General features: G+C 42.3%; 1 protein-coding gene across 16 annotated transcripts in view; it reads right to left on the bottom strand.

The window, feature by feature from the left end:
* Positions 1-17879, bottom strand: part of STARD13 (StAR related lipid transfer domain containing 13) — a 513739-nt gene that overhangs the window by 23956 nt on the left and 471904 nt on the right. For 15 of the 16 annotated variants that reach the window (XM_044381756.3, XM_048215633.2, XM_044381754.3 and 12 more), the window contains 3 exons: positions 12871-12934; positions 1515-2917; positions 257-427 (listed from right to left, as the gene is read on the bottom strand). In XM_044381756.3, coding sequence (XP_044237691.1) covers positions 257-427; positions 1515-2917; positions 12871-12934 — 1638 coding nt within the window. The remainder of the gene's footprint in view (positions 1-256; positions 428-1514; positions 2918-12870; positions 12935-17879) is intronic. The other variant, XM_044381758.3, reaches the window with a different exon arrangement.

Genomic DNA, 17879 nt, shown 5'->3' with positions numbered 1-17879 from the left:
TCCTTCTTGGAACCTGACTGCTTGCCCTGGAAACTAACCGAGAGCTGCAGATAAAGCCCTGCTCCCAGCAGGCCGCATCCCCTCCAAGCTGCAGGAGCACAGAAGGCAGACCGGGAGGCCGAACTGCCGCCTTGTTGTCAGCAGATCCGCAGCGAAGGCAGTGAGTGAGAAATCAGGACTTCACTACCGAAGCCGTTGCAACTGTAAACTCAGCTCTAGAACAAATGATCCCCTCCTCAGGGAATCTGCTACGCACCAGGTCCAGCCGTGCTTGTTGGACATGGAGTACTTCTCCATGACGGCCGTGAGGCGAAGCAGCGAGAAGCGCTGGAGCAGGTTCAGCTGGCCGGCCGTCTGGTTGCTGATGTGCGGCGCTGCGGACGGCTGCGGCTGGTGCGAGAGCTGGAAACTATTCCATCGGAGCCGCCTTTACCAGAAAGACCATTAGAAGAGCCAGTCACAAAGGGGATGTACGATTGGAAAACACAGGATGTTACTGATTTTGAAGTAGCTAATCAGCATAGCTCCTGAGCCAAGAGAAATCACAAAGCAAATGGAACAGAAGACACCGATGCGGAGAGTAAACATAAGAAACCGCGGCTTTCAAGTCTGACAAATCCGGGGAAGGTTTTAATAAGTGACCTAATACGTTTTATTGTCTATTCCTAAATTTGTTCCCAAAGTGTTGAAAGCATCTGAGACAGTGTACGTGTGAGTGTGTGTCGAGAGAGAGAGAGAGAGAGAGAGAGAGAGAGCGCGTGCGCGCAGTGAGATCTGGAATGTTCTGGAACCATTTTCGCACTGCCATCCCGTCTGCATTCAAATTCTCCTTCTGTTGACATGGAACCTGAAGGTGGCAGGCGCAGAGGAAGCAGCACTCCTGAAGAGAGGACACATCAGCAAACCCCAACGGACATCTGGCCTCCATAAGAGCACAGCAGCATGTCCAGTGTTACCGTTTCCACCAGTCAAGCTCTTCCGGGGCCATTTTTCACAGATGCTTCTGAAGTGGTCTTTGTAAAATAGCTTTATGTACTTTGTAATTGGCATTTTAAAGCCAAAATAAACTTGTGTAGTACACACCTTAGGTCTCAGAAATTTCTCATAGGATTAAAAAAAAGAGTTTAAAAATTTGAGATAGGGACGTTTTAATTAATATGGCAACAAGGTCATGGGAAGCACCTGTGAACAGGCACGGGGCTTCCATTTCCAGTGATTTCCTGATGGTGCCTAGCACAGTGCTTTGCACATACACTCACAACATTGTTTTGAGTGAAAGTTAAGATTGAATTAAAAGACAAAGACTCAGAGAAATGAATGTGAGTTAACAGAGATTCAAACACTGTAACATCTGTAGAAAAGATATACTTCCGTTCAAATAATTTGTAACCACATATATCATTTCAAACAGTGTCAGGCACTTAGTTAAGTGTTCTATAAATGTTTGTTAGATAAAGAGACCATAATTATTATGAAATGGATTAAAAATCATTTCAGAAAATCATGCCACCAACCTGTTGGGCCTGGTCAGAGAGGCCCCTACACCAGAGTCCCTCCTCTCTCTGACCCCAGTGGCCTCCGACTCATTGAGAGATGTTCCATCTCTTTCCATGTCACTGGGTGTTGTCCGACCTTCTGAGACAGAGTTGCCTTCGAAATCGAAGGTGATCTGATTAGGAGACGGGAAGGGGCATAAGCCGGGTTCCCCAACCAACGCATCGCGTGTTTGCAGTTCAGGCAAGACATTTTTTGACCAGTCATCCACTACCTCTTGGAGCCCACTGACATGGTGCAGGATGTCATCTAGATGAGGGAAGAGGTCATCTTTCTCCAAGTCCAAAAGATCTCCTGTGCTGGCATATAAATGGGAGCCCGGGACGTTGTCGTAGATACTGACTCTACTTGCTCTGTGGCAGGACGCCATGAGCCTGGGCTCCCTGGCCCCGGGGCCCTGCTGTCTGCCCAGGGAGATGCTGCCCGTCCTCCAGTTAACCCCATTGCTACTGTCTGTTGGCGAGAGGCTTTCGATGGACAGCGCCTTGGGGAACGTTCCGGGTTTGTGATCCTTGGGGATGTGCACTACCAAGTTCTCTTGGGAATGGAACTCGTGTGTGTGGTTTTGGTCACCTGCATCCCGCAGTGCTGTCCCGGCCAGCACGTCCAGGTCTTCCAAGTACATGCCCCCGCGCTTGTTGGCCTCCTGGCATTTTCGTTCCTTCAGGCCGGGCGTGCTCACCCCACTGCTGCTGTTTTCCGACTGGCTGCTCTCCCCGCTCCATTTGCTGGCGCTCAGGAGCCCTTTGGTGCAGGCAGTGGGGGGCGAGCTCTGCAGATCTCCGTTTGGTATGGGGATGCACTGCATGGCCTTGAAGGCCTCTGGCTCCTGCTGCAGCACCGGCCCGCTGATCACCAAGCCCCCGGTCCGCCCCGGCCCCTTGTGCCTTCCGTGGCCTCCCTTCCCTCTGAGAGTTTCCATGCGTTTCAAAAACGACTTGGCTCTGGCCCTGGTGGGTTTCTCATTCTTTGGGTGGAGAGGGTAGCTGAGAACGTCTTTGGGGGACTGTGGGAGGCCGCCGCTGACGAACGTGGCGTCCAGCATGACCGGGCTGTCGGGGCAGGACTGGCCCGGGCAGTCGAACGGCTCCCGGCCGGCGCTGTGGCTGCTGCCTGGCTGGCTGCGGCCGTCACTCCCTCCGCTGCTTTCACTGTGAATGGAGCAGACCTCGGGCTCACTCAGGTCTGTGAGGACGCTTTCACTGCTTGTGGTGTTTCTCATCCTAATGTCTCCCGATGACCCATTTCTGTCTCCTCCGGGGAACAGTGTGTGCAGGTCGTCCACACGAGACCACCGGCGGCTGGTTCTTTGGAAAGTCCATTTGTTGCTAATGCAGAGATCTTCCTCATCTGAGTCGTCACCCTGAAAAACATTAAACACGATGCTCATTTCCAGGTAGCTCGGATGCAGTGGGAAACTGGGTGAGCACAGAGGCGAGGTACTCCCCCCCCTTCCCTTCCTTCCTCCCTTCCACGCGTGCCCTCTGGCCGTCCCTCGGTCCTTCCACCAACTTCCCGTGTCCCATACACCCTCCTCCTCCCTCATGGCTAGAGGATCTCTTCTCAACCTGCCAAGCTTTCCTCCTTTCAACTTTCATAGAGTTTCTGAATCCTTCCTTCCTAAGAAGTTTTCCTTGACTGATTACAAAGAGGTGTAATTACCATCTGACTAGACGTCTAAATATAAAACACCTGCAGTTCTCTTTTTCAGAAACTTAATCCTGCCATAAAAGGCACTTACTTCTTTCCTGAAACCTCTTCACTGAGCCCCAAGACCCTATTTCCAGTTTCCCTCTTTGGATCCTCAGTGTCAATCTATCTCAAAGCTAACACTCCTTACCTTAGTCTCCCAAACCTGATTCTTACTGTGTATTCCCCTGTACAAATTAACAGCAAAACTACCCACCGAATTCCTCTAAATAGAAACTTGGGAGCCATTCTAGACACCACTAGTTGAGGAGAGTCCAATCCAGCCTGCTCTGCTTGGCCAGCCTTCTTGTTTTTAATCAACTCTGAATCTAAATGCCTTTTGGCAAGGCATGTATCTCCCGGCTGCCGTAGCCCCCGCTGCTCTGCTCTGTCTTCCACTCCGCACCTCACACAGTTCTTTGACCTATCTGGGTGCTGCCTGAGTATGAATCCCCTGAGAGATGCGAGTCTGGGTTCCCTGTGGCCAGAGACGGGCTTGCTTATCTTTGCAAATCCTTGTGCCCCAGGACAGATCTTGACGTAGGGCAAAAAATAATAACCCCCTTCCAAGATGAACGGATCCATCGGCTTCTTCCCCCTCCTCTTCATGCATATTACCAAGACCCAACTCTGAAATGACTTTCAGATCTGTTCCCTCATTCATATCTTCATTCCCATTCCCTTTGTGTAGGCCCTTGGCACCTCTGTCTGGGTCTATTACAGTGAAAGCCTGGCTAGAATCCTTGTCGCCAGCGTCTTCCGCATCTAAACAGCTTTCCACTGTGTAATCCAAATATGATCATGTAATTTTCCAGCTTGAAAGCCTTCAGCTTCCCTTGGCCTTCCTAGAAGTCTTTAGCATGGCATTCAAAGTCCTTTCAACCTGCCTGCAATGTACTGTTCCTGCCTTGTTTCAGTTGTGTCTCTCAAGTTCACTGCCCTCTGCTCCCTGACCCCTTCTCTTTGAAGCCTCCCCTGACTGCTCCAAGGCAACGACTACTTTCTCCCCTGAGCTCTACAGTATTTGGATTCGATCTTTTTTGTAGCATTTATTCTAATGATAACTTAAGCTCATGCCACTCGCATCCACTGTCAACCATTAGAGGTAAGCTCATCTAGAGAAGGGCGTGTGTTTCAGGGTGGCGTTCATATTTATATCTTCCTCAATGTCAAGCACATAGTAACTACTCTCTCTCTCTCTCTCTCTCTCTATATATATATATATATATTATTATTTTTTTTAATTTGAATTAAGTTTATTTTACTTTGGCGTCTGGTTCTAAGACCTGGTTCCAAATTCTGGTACCTCCAGTTAAGAGCTTGGACGATTGTTTGCAAATTGCTTACTCTCTTCAAAGTAAGTTTCTATCACTCATGAAATGGGACTAAAAATAGACCCTGCCTCATAGGTTTGGGCAGGGAGTTAAATGAAATAATGCACTTAGCAGGCCCTTATTGAGGAGTATTTGTTGTGTTACTTTCCAGTGTTGGCTCAAATGCTTATCTATTTGTTGCCTATCTAAGAAGATTGCTTACCTATCTTTTTACATATCTAATGCCCACTTTAGCCCCCCTTAATTTTTTATTATATTCTGGTCTCAAAGAAAAGTAAATGGGTGCTCAGTCAATAAATACTGGCATCTCCCCGTTCTTGCTTATTCCTTGAGAATCTAGATTCAAATGGGTTGGACTAAGTGACACATTCGAACATTCATGTATGGTGGAAGGTGGAAGAGAGTAAAAAAAACTAAGGTACTAACGGAGAATTCCACAGCTTTGGGATCATACTAGGAAATTAGCTTTGAGTTAAAAAAAAGTTACATAAAGCTTTGGCAAAAGAATTTAAAAAAGATGTACTTGTACAAGTGGAAAAAAAGGAAAGGTTCTAGGATGATGAATCAAAGTTAATACTTTCTCTGTAGCATTTTCGATTTCTCTTTCCCTGTGATTAATACAACAAGACATGACATTTGAGGGCTATTTATATATCAGGCACCATAATAGGTTGAAGGTTGAGCTCAATGGATTTTCATATCACATTTCAAGAAGCTAGTGAAAAGAAGTTGATATTAAGTTATCATTCTGAAAGAGCCCTTTCGGCAATACTTTTTGAGAAGGCCAGAAAAGGATATACTTTTAAATAATATGTAGATATTTTAAATAGAAACTGCGATATTTAGTGTGGGCTCCAACGAGCTCTCTCTCAAGCTAGCCCAAACTTGGTTACTGATGCTAGCAAACCACATACTAGTTGGATAAGGATTCCTTTATTTTGGTCAAGAAAAGATGCCAAGCTGGGCCCTGTGGACTGGGACTGGAAAGTCTGCTCCTGTCTGCTAGACTCTAAGAGCTTATTATACTAGCCTTGAGCAACAGGAAGGTATTTACAACCCAAACAAGTCACGTGAAACAGTGGTAAACTCCTGGAAAAAAAGGCCAACAGTTCAGGGAAATCTTGCAGTATTTAGGTCTTTTGAACCAAAACAAACAAATGAAAACCAAAGCAACAATAAACAAAACAAAACAAAACAAAGAAAAAACACCCATTCTCCTTTTGCACCTTGTGCATATAATTATCATAGTATGTCCCAAGGGTTGTGACATGATTTTGTTTTTTCCACCAGTGTAGAATCTTTCAAGCTATTGATAGTGACATACAATAAAAAATTTTCCATCACAGCTTAAGGCACACATATATTACAATAAACAAACAAATAAATTCATGCTATAATAATTAGCCTTGTTTGTACTTTGATATTTTATAATCTAGTTTAGTCTGTCTCATTTTCTAAAAATATTGTTTCTTACCCACTCAACTGATTTCACAACCCACCAATGGGTCATGATCCACAGTATGAAAATCACACTGTACTAAAGTTTTGTATTTTTTTTTTTTAACTATATCAGGGCCCAGCAGACTATCATGCAAAGAGCAGACTCTCCAGTAATAATTGTGGAAGTGTACTGATTAAGAGATGTTGAGATTTCATCTGTTTGATCATTTTTTTTGAGGCTAAAAACAAATAGTTTGATTATTTGGAAATGCAAAATGGAAACCTCTGGGAGTCAGATGTATTTATGAGAAAAAGACACACCAAACAAACTTTAATCTCCCATCTCAATGGTTTAGTAGACCAGTGTCTGGATTCTATCAAAAGAACTGACAAGAGGTTCTCATGATATTGTTGTGGCCAAGATGGCTAATTGTGTTTGATGCTACAGAGAGTTTTTCTGGTAACTGGTTGAGTAGCTCATACCAAAGAGTGTGATCAAAAGGCTGAATGCAACGAAGGGAGAGATCTCTGAAGGATGCCTTAAAGTTATGTCCATTTTAAGAATAACGTGAATGAGCCAGGGGAACTCACATTTTAAAATACGAATATGGCACAAGGTAATTCACTAAATGATCTCGCATAAGGCACCCTTTTTGAGTCCATTTTCTCAGCTGGAAATGGGAATGATAGTAATACACATCTAGCATGATTTGTCAATACAACCAAAAGAGATTATATGTGAAAACGCCACATAAGCCTTCAAGGGCAAGATAAAGTTAATTATTGTTGTTAGAGACTGGTGATACTGAGATGTACAAAGATCTTAACAGAATTGAAGGATGGTCTGTTAATAAGATGAAATTTCGTGAAGCAAAATATAAAGACCTTAATTTCAAAAATCAACTGTAGAGCAGGCAGGCTGGAATAGATTTAATTAAATCACAGCTCCTATTAATAGCTCTGGGAGTTGTAGCAGATTTCAGCTTCATGTGAGGTAACCATGTACCGTGGTTACCTAACGGACTAAGACACCACCTTTAGGATGCCTGACCAGAAGCACGGATCTCAAGACTCTGAAGTTTGCAGCCCCACTGCGTTGTGCACTGGTCACGTACATCAGAAACACATTTGAAGAGTCATGTGGAAAGGGCTATATTTCTAGAGAACAGTAATCAGGATGGCCAAGGATCTAGGAACCCCAACTTCCTGTGAACGAGTATCGAAAAAACTAAGGGTTTGGCTTAGAAATGAGGAATTCTAGAGCAGTGGGATTCAAAGTGTGGTCAAGGGGCTGCCAGTCCCCAGACTTCGCAGTCTTCAATGAAGTTAAGTACAGACCTTATAGAAAATACAGCTTCACTCACTTCATTTTGAATAGAAGGTAAAAAGGAATACCCTAAGCTTTTAAAAATTACTTAAAAACCTCTTTAATTGTAGTCAGTAGACTCTGTGAGACTGGTTTCTTTATGATGACTAGTATTAAAACAGAGAAACATTTTAGATACACATTCTTCCCTGTGCGAATAGTGTTGCTGGCAACCCAACCTAAAGTAGGTAACAAACAGGAAACTCGCTGTCATGAATACTCATAGTCCTAGCATTTGATCAAAGTGTGATTAGGCATTTAATATGGGAAACTGCTATGTCAAGGTAAACTTTTCGCTTGGTTACAATAGCTGAACAACAAAGGTCATGAGAATAATCATGATTCTTCATATTAATCGCCTATACAGACACTTTCAAAAAAATTGTGAACAGTTTTTGTAATTCTTTTCTATTTCCCATTATAGTTGGTTTGATTATATTCATTGGAATGCACCTTTGTGTTTGTTGAGTCTAATAATAAAACAAGGAGGCCTGTATTTTCTATAACTTTTTTCATTTCATATTTCTAATAATTCATTTGTACTGAATTTTACAGAAGTATCTTGGTCAGTGGCAGACTGGAAATTAAAAATAAAACAAACAAAACCCTGGCTCACTCACTATAGACAGTTTGAGAAATTGTGTTCTCGATTGAGCAGAGGTCGGAAAACTTTCTGTAAAGGGTCGCATAGTAAATATTATAGGTTTCTGGGGCACGCAGTTTCTGCTATACCTACTCAACTCTGCTGTTACAGCCAGAAGAACGAGCGCGGCTTTGTTCTAATACAACTTTCACTTTCTTTACAAAAGCAGGAACCGTGGTTTGCCGACCCCCAATCTAGAGGATAGAGCTGAAGGACTGCCGTATGAAAAGCGAAATCTACATTTCGGTGCTTCTTCAGAGGAAAGAGCTAGAATCCAATTCTGCAAGTTTACATGAAATCAGCTTTTAGCTTATTATTTGGAAGACTCCTAGTAATTAGAAATAAAATAGATCACCTAGCAATGCAGTGAACTCATCATGTCTGGATGCTTGCAAGCAGAGGCTGGGTGACCTATGAGCAATGCTCCCAGAAGTAAATCCCATAGAGGACGAGAGGCTGGAAGAGATGACGGAACATCCCTTCCAACTCAAAGATCCTATGGCTCTAGGATATTCCCGTGCCATTATCCTCAACTCAAGACTGTAATACTCCCCAGCCAAGTGAATGCTGGAATGAGATGTAATGTTTCTCTCATTTGACCCTGCTGTTTGGAGCTGCAGAGAGGTGTCTGATTTGGTGATGGTCGGGGGGTGTGTGTGAAAGGCGGAGTGGGTGGAGAGGAACAGACACCAGGCCCCTGGGCAGCAGCTGCAGCTCCTTTGAAACGCTGATGGGCATCCAGGCCAGGAAAGGCTGGCTGCAAGGTGGCAATTAGTCATGGTTTCCGTGTTGCTTTCCACCTTTGGTCATGATTTCAGAGAGCTTTATTAAAACTATAACTTTAAGCAGAATCTTTTGAAGCCACTCTTTCTCTCTTGGGAAATCTTAGGGAACAGTCTTGCGTGTGTACGTGTCCTTTTCTTTCCTCATTTAACAGATCGCCTTCTTGGAGTCTTTGGCCTCTGACTTTAACTTTGAATAGAAGTCATACCACATAAACGCTCACCATAATTGGGGGATTTTAAAGTCATCATGAAGCAAGGGTGAATTGTGTAGTTAATAATGGAGAAGAAACACTTCTGAGAACAAGTAGGTCTGTCTGTGCTTTGGAGTTTTTAATTTAGATGGAGTGCCGATATTTGGCTTTTTCTAAAAAACAAGAACATTCTTAGTTGAAATTATATATTCCTCAGAGACAAATGCCAAGCAGACACTGCAAAAGAATTTTCTTTTTTTTCTGATGGAATTTGGCCATATCTTTACACTGGAAACAGGAGCCCACACAAGTCCACAGCTGCAAGAGGCAGCTAATCCGTAGTCACATAGAAATTTAGAAGTATATCTTCCATTAAAGTTAACTGGAGCTGAGGGGCTGAGTCCACCTGTTCAGAAGCTGGAATGTACCACTTGCAGTACTGCAAGGGCGGGGGGGGGGGGGGGGGGGCGGAGCCTGAAGCCAGAGGCGGGGGGAGGGGCACAGAGCTGTTGGAATGCCTCTTGGTTGGGTTTTAGTAAGTCTTTCAGTGAGATGTGTGGCCAAGATTGAGAATGCTCTTCTCTACCTGACTCTCCCAGGGACAGGAAAGGTTACCTTGAATCTTTGAAGAACTGCGTTTCTCTTCTGCAAAGAGAAAATCTTGTGGTACTATCCTGGTGGTGGGGAGGCAGGTGTGATGTCATTTTTCTTGGGGCTTTACAAGTAGCATTTGATGCACAAGAAAAGTGCATGCCTAACCAAGTATGAAGGAGGCTTCACCAGCCTCATCTATTTGTGGACTTGTTTCTCCTCTCTTGGGTGAACCCACCACTCTTCAGAATTAAAAAAAAAAAATCAAACGAGAAGGAAATGCAAAGCAGAGCAATGCGATTCACTGTGAGAGATCCAGAGATACATTTCCATGGAGACACTAAATAAATCGTGGCATTCTGTACAGGTGGCAAGAAACATCCCTCTTCTAAATACAACAATCAAAATATATAACTGTATATATTGCTGGGGAAACTCTTCCGGGTCTCAGGCCAAGCGCCAGGAGCTCACTCAGACTCCAGTACATTTCCGAATTCTCTGAAATGCAAGGAGGGGCAGTGTGGTGCCCGAATATCTGTGGTCAAACCCCTGCCTATTTCTGCGTGACTTTGAGCAAGTTCCTACCTCTGCATCTGTGACATGCAGCCCATGATGAGGAACGGTGTCTGACATACATACGCCCGTGTGAGTGTTTGCTGCCCACACACGGCGAAGCCAGCACACGTAGCCCCCGCAGAGGCCCCAAAGGGAGAAAGAAGGACTGTGGCTCTGGACAGTTAGGCAGTTTGGGGATGACCTTCTGCAGAATTACGCATGTCTGGGTCTCTGTAGATGAGAAAGGAGGATTATATTTTTATTTCTTGGATAGCCTAAAATGGGGACATACCTAGAGGAAATGCTGCTGGTCCTTTTTTTTCTTCCAAAGAAACTAATTCCGGAATGATTGCATCGTCACAGGGTGCTTTCCTCAAGTTTCACTTTCTATATTTGAATTACTTGGCCTATTCCTAGCCTGTATTTATTTTTTGTATTTTTTGTATTTTTTGTATTTTTTTTTTTTTTGCAGCAAAATAAAGGATGAGCCTATGACTTGTGAAAGGGGCAGATGACAGGAATGCATGCCCCCACACAGGGTCTCCTGCATAATTGCTTCGACCACAGCCCCAGATGCTGGTCATTACTGAGATCCACAGGGCGGTGGGGACCACATGTTGAAATTATTTATTTGAAAATTCAGGCCATGTCTTCTCAATTTACAACGTGAACAGCAATATTTTATTCGGGTGCATGCATTTGTGAGGCCTCCAGTTAGGCAGGGGCTGGCTGGCTGTGTGCTGCTTCATCCAACATCAGGAATAAATTAAGAATGTCAGGAAGACTGAAGTGACCAAAGTACAGCGGGGCTTTTGTGAAGGTAACACATCAAGAGCCCGATAAATGGTATTTGGGCCCATCTCACATACGGGTTTTTGAAAAGCTGGTGATAGGGTGAGAATCCCATCACTCCACTTGGTTAAAGACAAATCATGTCATTAGCTTTTGTCTTCTGTGATACACTGCAGCTACAGGTCTGTAGAGGAAGCCGTATAGACCAGCCGCGCTGTAGACACACAGGCGTGGCTGTGTTCGTTTTAATAAGCACCGTGTGTTACAACCAAAACAACATCTGACCCTCATGCTTCAAATAGTATGTATGCTTCTCAAGGGGTCTATTCAGCCAGGCAGCTGTTGGGACGTTTATTCCCACATTTTTAATTTGTCTTCGGCCTAGACAAACTGCTCATATTTTAATATTTCTCTGGATATTGTTTTTCACTGTTTTACCTCATTAGCTTAAATCTTTGGTTTCTAACTCAAACCCCAAATTGTTTTTAAGGTGAGGTCAACCAAAATTCATTTGCTTTCTTTTTTTTTCCCCATTGGGCGCTATTGTAGAACAGAAATTCAAGTTAAAGTTATTTTTAAAGATTAGGTTACTCAGGGGTGACTTAAAATCCATTGGATTTAATGATTTCTCTGTATTGGACCAGGATAAAGAGCACTTTCTTTTGACTCAACGGTGTTTTCTCTGCTTCTTCAAAATATACTGAGGCTTGACTTGTTACATACTAGAGATGTGAAATGAAAAAAAGTAGTTAACGATCTTAATTCTGAACTTCCCAAAAGGATCAACTCAGTGAGAAAGAGAGAGAGAGAGAGAGAGAAGTCTTTCAGCATGGTGGTGGCTATGAGGAGCCTGGGTTTTGGAGTTAGGCGTGTCTGAGTTTGAAATCCGGCTTTGCCACTAGCTGAAAGATCACGAACAAATGACAACCTGTTCAGCTTTACTTCCCTTCTCTAGGAAACAGAGGATTCCTACCTCAGTGGATTAAATGAGATCACGCATAGTCAGTACATAACGTAGCTCCTAGAAATCAGTAAGAGCTCAATAAAGTCCAGCTTTATTTCAGAACTCAAATTTCCAGTCTGATTCATAGAGACGGAATAGCACATGCGCGTCCTGGAACAGGGAGCGAGCACAGTGGCTCTTAAAACGAACGAAATTTCTTGTCACTAGAGGAAAGGAAGGGTGGGCAGGAAGGGTGAGGAGGAGGCAGGCTCAGCATCTTGTTGCTACACTCCCTGCCACCCCCTCAACCATTATGAAATGATCCTGCCTGAGGATGAGCACATCTTCAAGCGTACTTGGAAATGAAATGCCATTGAAAAGGATGAAGCAGAAGACATTAGGCATGGACCCAGGGGTTCTTCTCTGCATTCTCTTAATCTATGAATCACCGTGCAGTATTTCAGTCTGATATGGAATGGATATTTACAACTAAAGACACTTCCAAAAGATAACCATAAAGAAGACATATTACAGGGGCGCCTGGGTGGCACAGCGGTTAAGCGTCTGCCTTTGGCTCAGGGTGTGATCCCGGTGTTCTGGGATTGAGCCCCACATCAGGCTCTTCCGCTATGAGCCTGCTTCTTCCTCTCCCACTCCCCCTGCTTGTGTTCCCTCTCTTGCTGGCTGTCTCTATCTCTGTTGAATAAATAAATAAAATCTTAAAAAAAAAAAAAAAGACATATTACATCTTTATGCAAGACCTCTGATCAAAACTACGGCAAAATGAAATGGTTGAAATGAACAGACCTTGGCTTGGGTTTCTAATGGACTTATTTATGATGGTTGTGATAAGAAGAGAGATTTGGAGAATAAACGTAGATGGTCAGGCATTTCAGAATTTTGCTTGGGTTCACGTGGTTTTTAATCTATGAACACAAGTTTCTTTTGTTGATACAGCCATGATCTTAGCAAGGTGGAGACACCTACCTTTTTCCTTTGGAAGTTCACATCAAGTTTCATTGAGGCACACTTGTTCAATGTATTTAGTCGTCTAAAAAGAAAGAAAAAGGTGATGATTGCTACACTAATAAACCCAAATTTTCTTTTCAGTTTGACAGTTCTCACTGATTCCCTACAAAGTTGAAAGTGCAGAAACAAGAAGGTACGTCCCAAGAAACTACTGCACCCACTCCAGATGTGCTATAGAAGTGCTCCCGCTGGTTCTCCAGCCCCTCAGACTTGAGAGGACTCTGCCGAGGAGCCTACCAATCCCTGCCCATTCCCTAATTTAAACCCAGTCTTTTCCTGACTTCCCTTTCCACCATTTTTGGAAATATGAGCAGTCATTTTAGCCCTGCTCTCATCAGCCCCTCTATTCATTTGCCACCTCGACCACGCTAGCCCCAAATTCGGATCAGCTCAACCACCTGTCTTCTCCCTGCTCTTGGGCTGTGAGTGTAAATGGAAAAATAACTCAGTGCTGAATTATACGTGCTATAGACTAAATTGTGTCCCCACCAAAACTCATATGTTGCAACCCTAACCCCATGTGACTGTATGTGGAGTAAGAAGAAACTGAGGTTAAATGAGGTCATAGGAAAGAGCTCTGATCCAACAGAACTGGGTCCTTATAAGGGGAGAACCCAGAGAGCTCGCTCTCAATCTGCCATGTGAGAACACAGTGAGAAGGTGGCTGTCTGCTAGTCAGAAAGAGAGTGCTTACCAGGAACCAAGCCCTGCTGGCACCTTGATCCTGGACTTTCCAGCCTCCAGAACTGTGAGGAAATAAATGTCTGTTGTTTAAGACACCCAGTCTGTGGTATTTTGTTATGGAAGCCCGTGCTGACGAATAAATACATTTTGATTTTCAGCCTCAGCTGGGCTCCCAAAATTGCTACCCAGCATTCCTTTCATTTTTTTCTCTGGTTGGCTCCCAATCTCAGATTGTGAAAAATATCCCACAACAGAGGACTTAGCTGCTGCTGCCAATGAGAAAGCATACTGAGTATAAGCTACTGGACAGGAGTTCTTTTAATAATCCTCTCCTTCAACACACACACACAAAGGATGTTTCTATTCTTTTTCAGAGCTAACCCTTTATTTAACCTTGTTTTTGATTTCAACATCCACCACTTCATCTGGGACCATAGTACCTCATTCATTCTTCACCTCAGCAGATCCTCTCAACTGCTTTCTTCTTTTTTTTTTTTTTTTTAAGATTTTATTTATTTATTCGACAGAGATAGAGACAGCCAGCGAGAGAGGGAACACAAGCAGGGGGAGTGGGAGAGGAAGAAGCAGGCTCACAGCAGAGGAGCCTGATGTGGGGCTCGATCCCAGATCGCCGGGATCACGCCCTGAGCCGAAGGCAGACGCTTAACCGCTGTGCCACCCAGGCGCCCCAACTGCTTTCTTCTCTTTGAGCGTATCCCTGTCTTGAACAAATTGACTAACCAATTAGTTAGCTACCTAAATAACCATGATCACACAAACTATTAATTTTCCCTTCAACCCTAAGTTTTTCATCAAGCAACCATGCTACCTATCCCAATATTCCCTTCCTTATATGACTCAGTTTGCCGAGAACAGTCTCAATTTTCATTCATTCACTCTTCAAGCCATTACAATCTAACTTCATGAGAGGCTCTTTGCAAATACCTTCACCGTTTTGTTTTATTTGATTACTTTTTAAACATCGTATATATTGAATGCTTACGGTTGGTTTAAAGAGTCAAACATTACCCTCCTGTCCTTTTCCATTTACCCCTCTTTGGCAGCAACTCTTTCACTGGTTTCCTTTTTTTTTTTTTTTAATATTTTTTTGTTATATTATGTTAGTCACCATACAGTACATCCCTGGTTTTTGATGTAAAGTTCGATGATTCATTAGTTGCATATAACACCCAGTGCACCATGCAATACGTGCCCTCCTTACTACCCTGGTTTCTTTTATTGGTGTTTACCTCTGATGACATTGTTTATGCTGTTACTTCTTAATTTTTCAATTCAAATCATTATTTATAGACTTTGTTCTATGAATGATGAGGATTTATTTATTTTTTACTACATTTTCCCATCACTCACCTTCCCCACATTCATACCCCTTATCTCTTATAATTATAGTTATGTGATCATTTCATAATTTTTGATAAATCCATATTCAGTGTTTATTACATTTTTTATTGACCATGTAAACGCTGTTCACATGTATATCATACTCTGATTACTTTGTCTTTCATTCTCGACTTTTCATTATCCCAGGAGTTAATATGCATCCTGTTTGTTTCCTTAGTTTTCAATGTATTTATTCCTAAATTCAAACTCAAACACCTCCTCAGCTTAGTATCTAACTCCCTAAGTGCGTTAATCTATTAATATCCATTAATCTAATTTCTTGGCGATCTCTCTCAGAGCCTTCTGACCTGTTCTAGCTGGGGTTTGCTGCCCTTGTTATTCTATTCTATTTTATTTTATTTTATTTTACTTTATTTTATTATCATGGGCTGATCAGATTTCTCAGCACTCAGATTCTCCTGCAGTATGTTATCTAATATTTTGGACCTGAGTTACAAAAGAGGCCTGAGAACGTCAATATTTGGAATGTAAGTAGACTGTCAATGAAGCCCCCATTTTTAATTGAGTGTCCCACCTTCAACTATGCCTGGTGTCCCCCAGCTTAGGGAACGTCTGTTTTAGCCTCTCTAGGGGATAAACTTCTAGTCTTGTGCTGATGATGGGGAAGAAAAGGCACCAACATATAAGTTGGGGGAATAAATTGAGGGCTCTAGCTACTTTAAAATAGAACTTCAAAGAACCCTCTCCTTTTTAGCCTACCTTAAACATCATTCCCCATTTTGGAGCTTTTTAGGATTATTGTGGTACAGACTGAGTTAGCTTATGACTTACTTCACTGACCACTTAGCTTTTTATTTCTTGGGCTTGCAAAGTTCTCTACTATATTATTTCTGTTTTCCTGCTTTGAAAATTTTGTAGTTGTGGTGTCTCTCTCTGTATGGACATTGCTTTTGTAAAGGCATGTCTCTCTAAATCAGCGGGAATTTAGAAAGCAAGAAAATTCAGATGTTCAATCTCCCACCTTTGACCGATGACTTTTTTTTGTATTCTGGCTCTGCAGTGGCTTTAAATTTTCAGCTCAATGAATTTTGGCAATTTTAACTACCCTCAAACAAAGCAAAGAACATTTTTTCACATCAGAAAGTTCTCTTGTGCTCCTCTACCATCAGTTCTCCTCACCACCACATCCCCTCCCACCACCCCCAGGGACATTCTCTTTCTGATTTCTGTTGCCCATAGACTGATTTTGGCAATTCTTGGTTATCATAAAAATGGAATCATGTGCTATGTATTTTCATGTGTCTGGCTTTTTTTCAGTCAATGCAATGTTTTTGAGATTGATCCATTTTGTTGAGTATAGCAATAATCATTCCTTATAATTGCTTATAATTCATACCATTATGAAGATATACAACTGGTTTTGCATACTCTTTTGCTGATGGACATTTAGGCTGTTTCCAGTTTTGACCAATGACTTATTCATCAGATTCAATATCTTCTTTTTAGCAAAGACCTATTTGTAGCAATGGACACTAATTACCACTCTCCGTTCCTTGAAACTCTTGTCTTTGGCATTCAAGATCATGAATTCTCTCATCTCTCTAAACACTATCTCCTTCTTGTCACCAAGCAGTACTTGCCCCTTAACTATTAATATCTTTTAGAATTTAGACTGCAGTCTTCGCTTTTCACTGTGCATGAGTGTACTGAAATATCTTATCTCATCTTAAGATAAATTAGACTCTGATGATGTCCAATACTCTTTCTCTAGCCCAGACACATCAATTGAGCCCCAGAGTTATATTTCTAACTACTCACTAATCTCACCCATTTGTGGGGTCCTCTGGCCCTTCAAACTCAACTTTCAAAACTGAGCTCATTATATTCTCTTCAAAACCTGTTTCTGTTATTTAATGTCTTATCTTGATTAAGAGCATCACCAAGTAGGCCACCCAAACCGGAAAATGGAGTCATCTTGACACTCTTCTTTCAGATCTGTATTCATTTGATCACCAAGTCCTGTCAATTATACTTCCTTGATATTTTTGAAGTCTTGCCTCTCCTTTGGCCCTACTTTGGTGCTTTCTCATCTTTTACCTAAAGTCAGGCAACAGCCTCTTAGTTGGTTTCACTATGACTTCAAATGCTTCACGTTGAAACCAGTTCTATTTTGAAACTTTTTCTCATGTCACTCATCTATTTAAAAATATTTGATGACTTCCCTCATTTTCAGCCATCTCCAGTTTACACACTGACTACACATTCATTAGTGTCAAATATAATAAGCAACCCTGGATTAGAAACTGATCATTTAGTCTGAAGCTATCTTTAGCATGGGCTTGGCCTTTGCTCTTTTAACTGACAGCCTATCTTTTTGGCCAGTTCCACAGGTGTTAACATTGCTGTCTAAGAGCTAAGAGTAGTATGTGAGGTAAATTTTATATATATATTCTCACTTGGATATATAATGAGATATATAAGAGCTTAAATAAAGATATGATATGTAAGAGCTTAAATAAGTCCATGTTGCTTATTTGGCCTCTCTGTAACAGGTTTGTTTGGGTAAGAATTGCTTATTATTTATAAAATTTACTTTTCTAATAAACTTGCTCTTCCATTATACTTTGGAAGCACAAACAAATCTTTTTATTCTATGCAAAAGTTTTTGATCTACTACATATACAAAAGCTATCAAAGGGCTCATCCTTTATATACCACATGCCTGAATATGCTTTATACTTTCTGACACAAACAGGAAGTTCATTTATCATTTTTTAAAGCTAGAGACTCAAACTAGATTTGACTGTAGATTTAGGTCCTTTTAGCTCCCCTAAACTCAGATATTTGCTGGCACCTTAAGAATTAATCTTCTACCAGGAGAAAATATTTGCAAAACCTGCATCTCATAAAGGACTTTTATC

Source organism: Ursus arctos, unplaced genomic scaffold (assembly GCF_023065955.2).
Source record: "Ursus arctos isolate Adak ecotype North America unplaced genomic scaffold, UrsArc2.0 scaffold_10, whole genome shotgun sequence".
NCBI classification, from domain to species: Eukaryota; Metazoa; Chordata; class Mammalia; order Carnivora; family Ursidae; genus Ursus; species Ursus arctos.
This window is presented reverse-complemented; position numbering and strand designations above follow the sequence as displayed.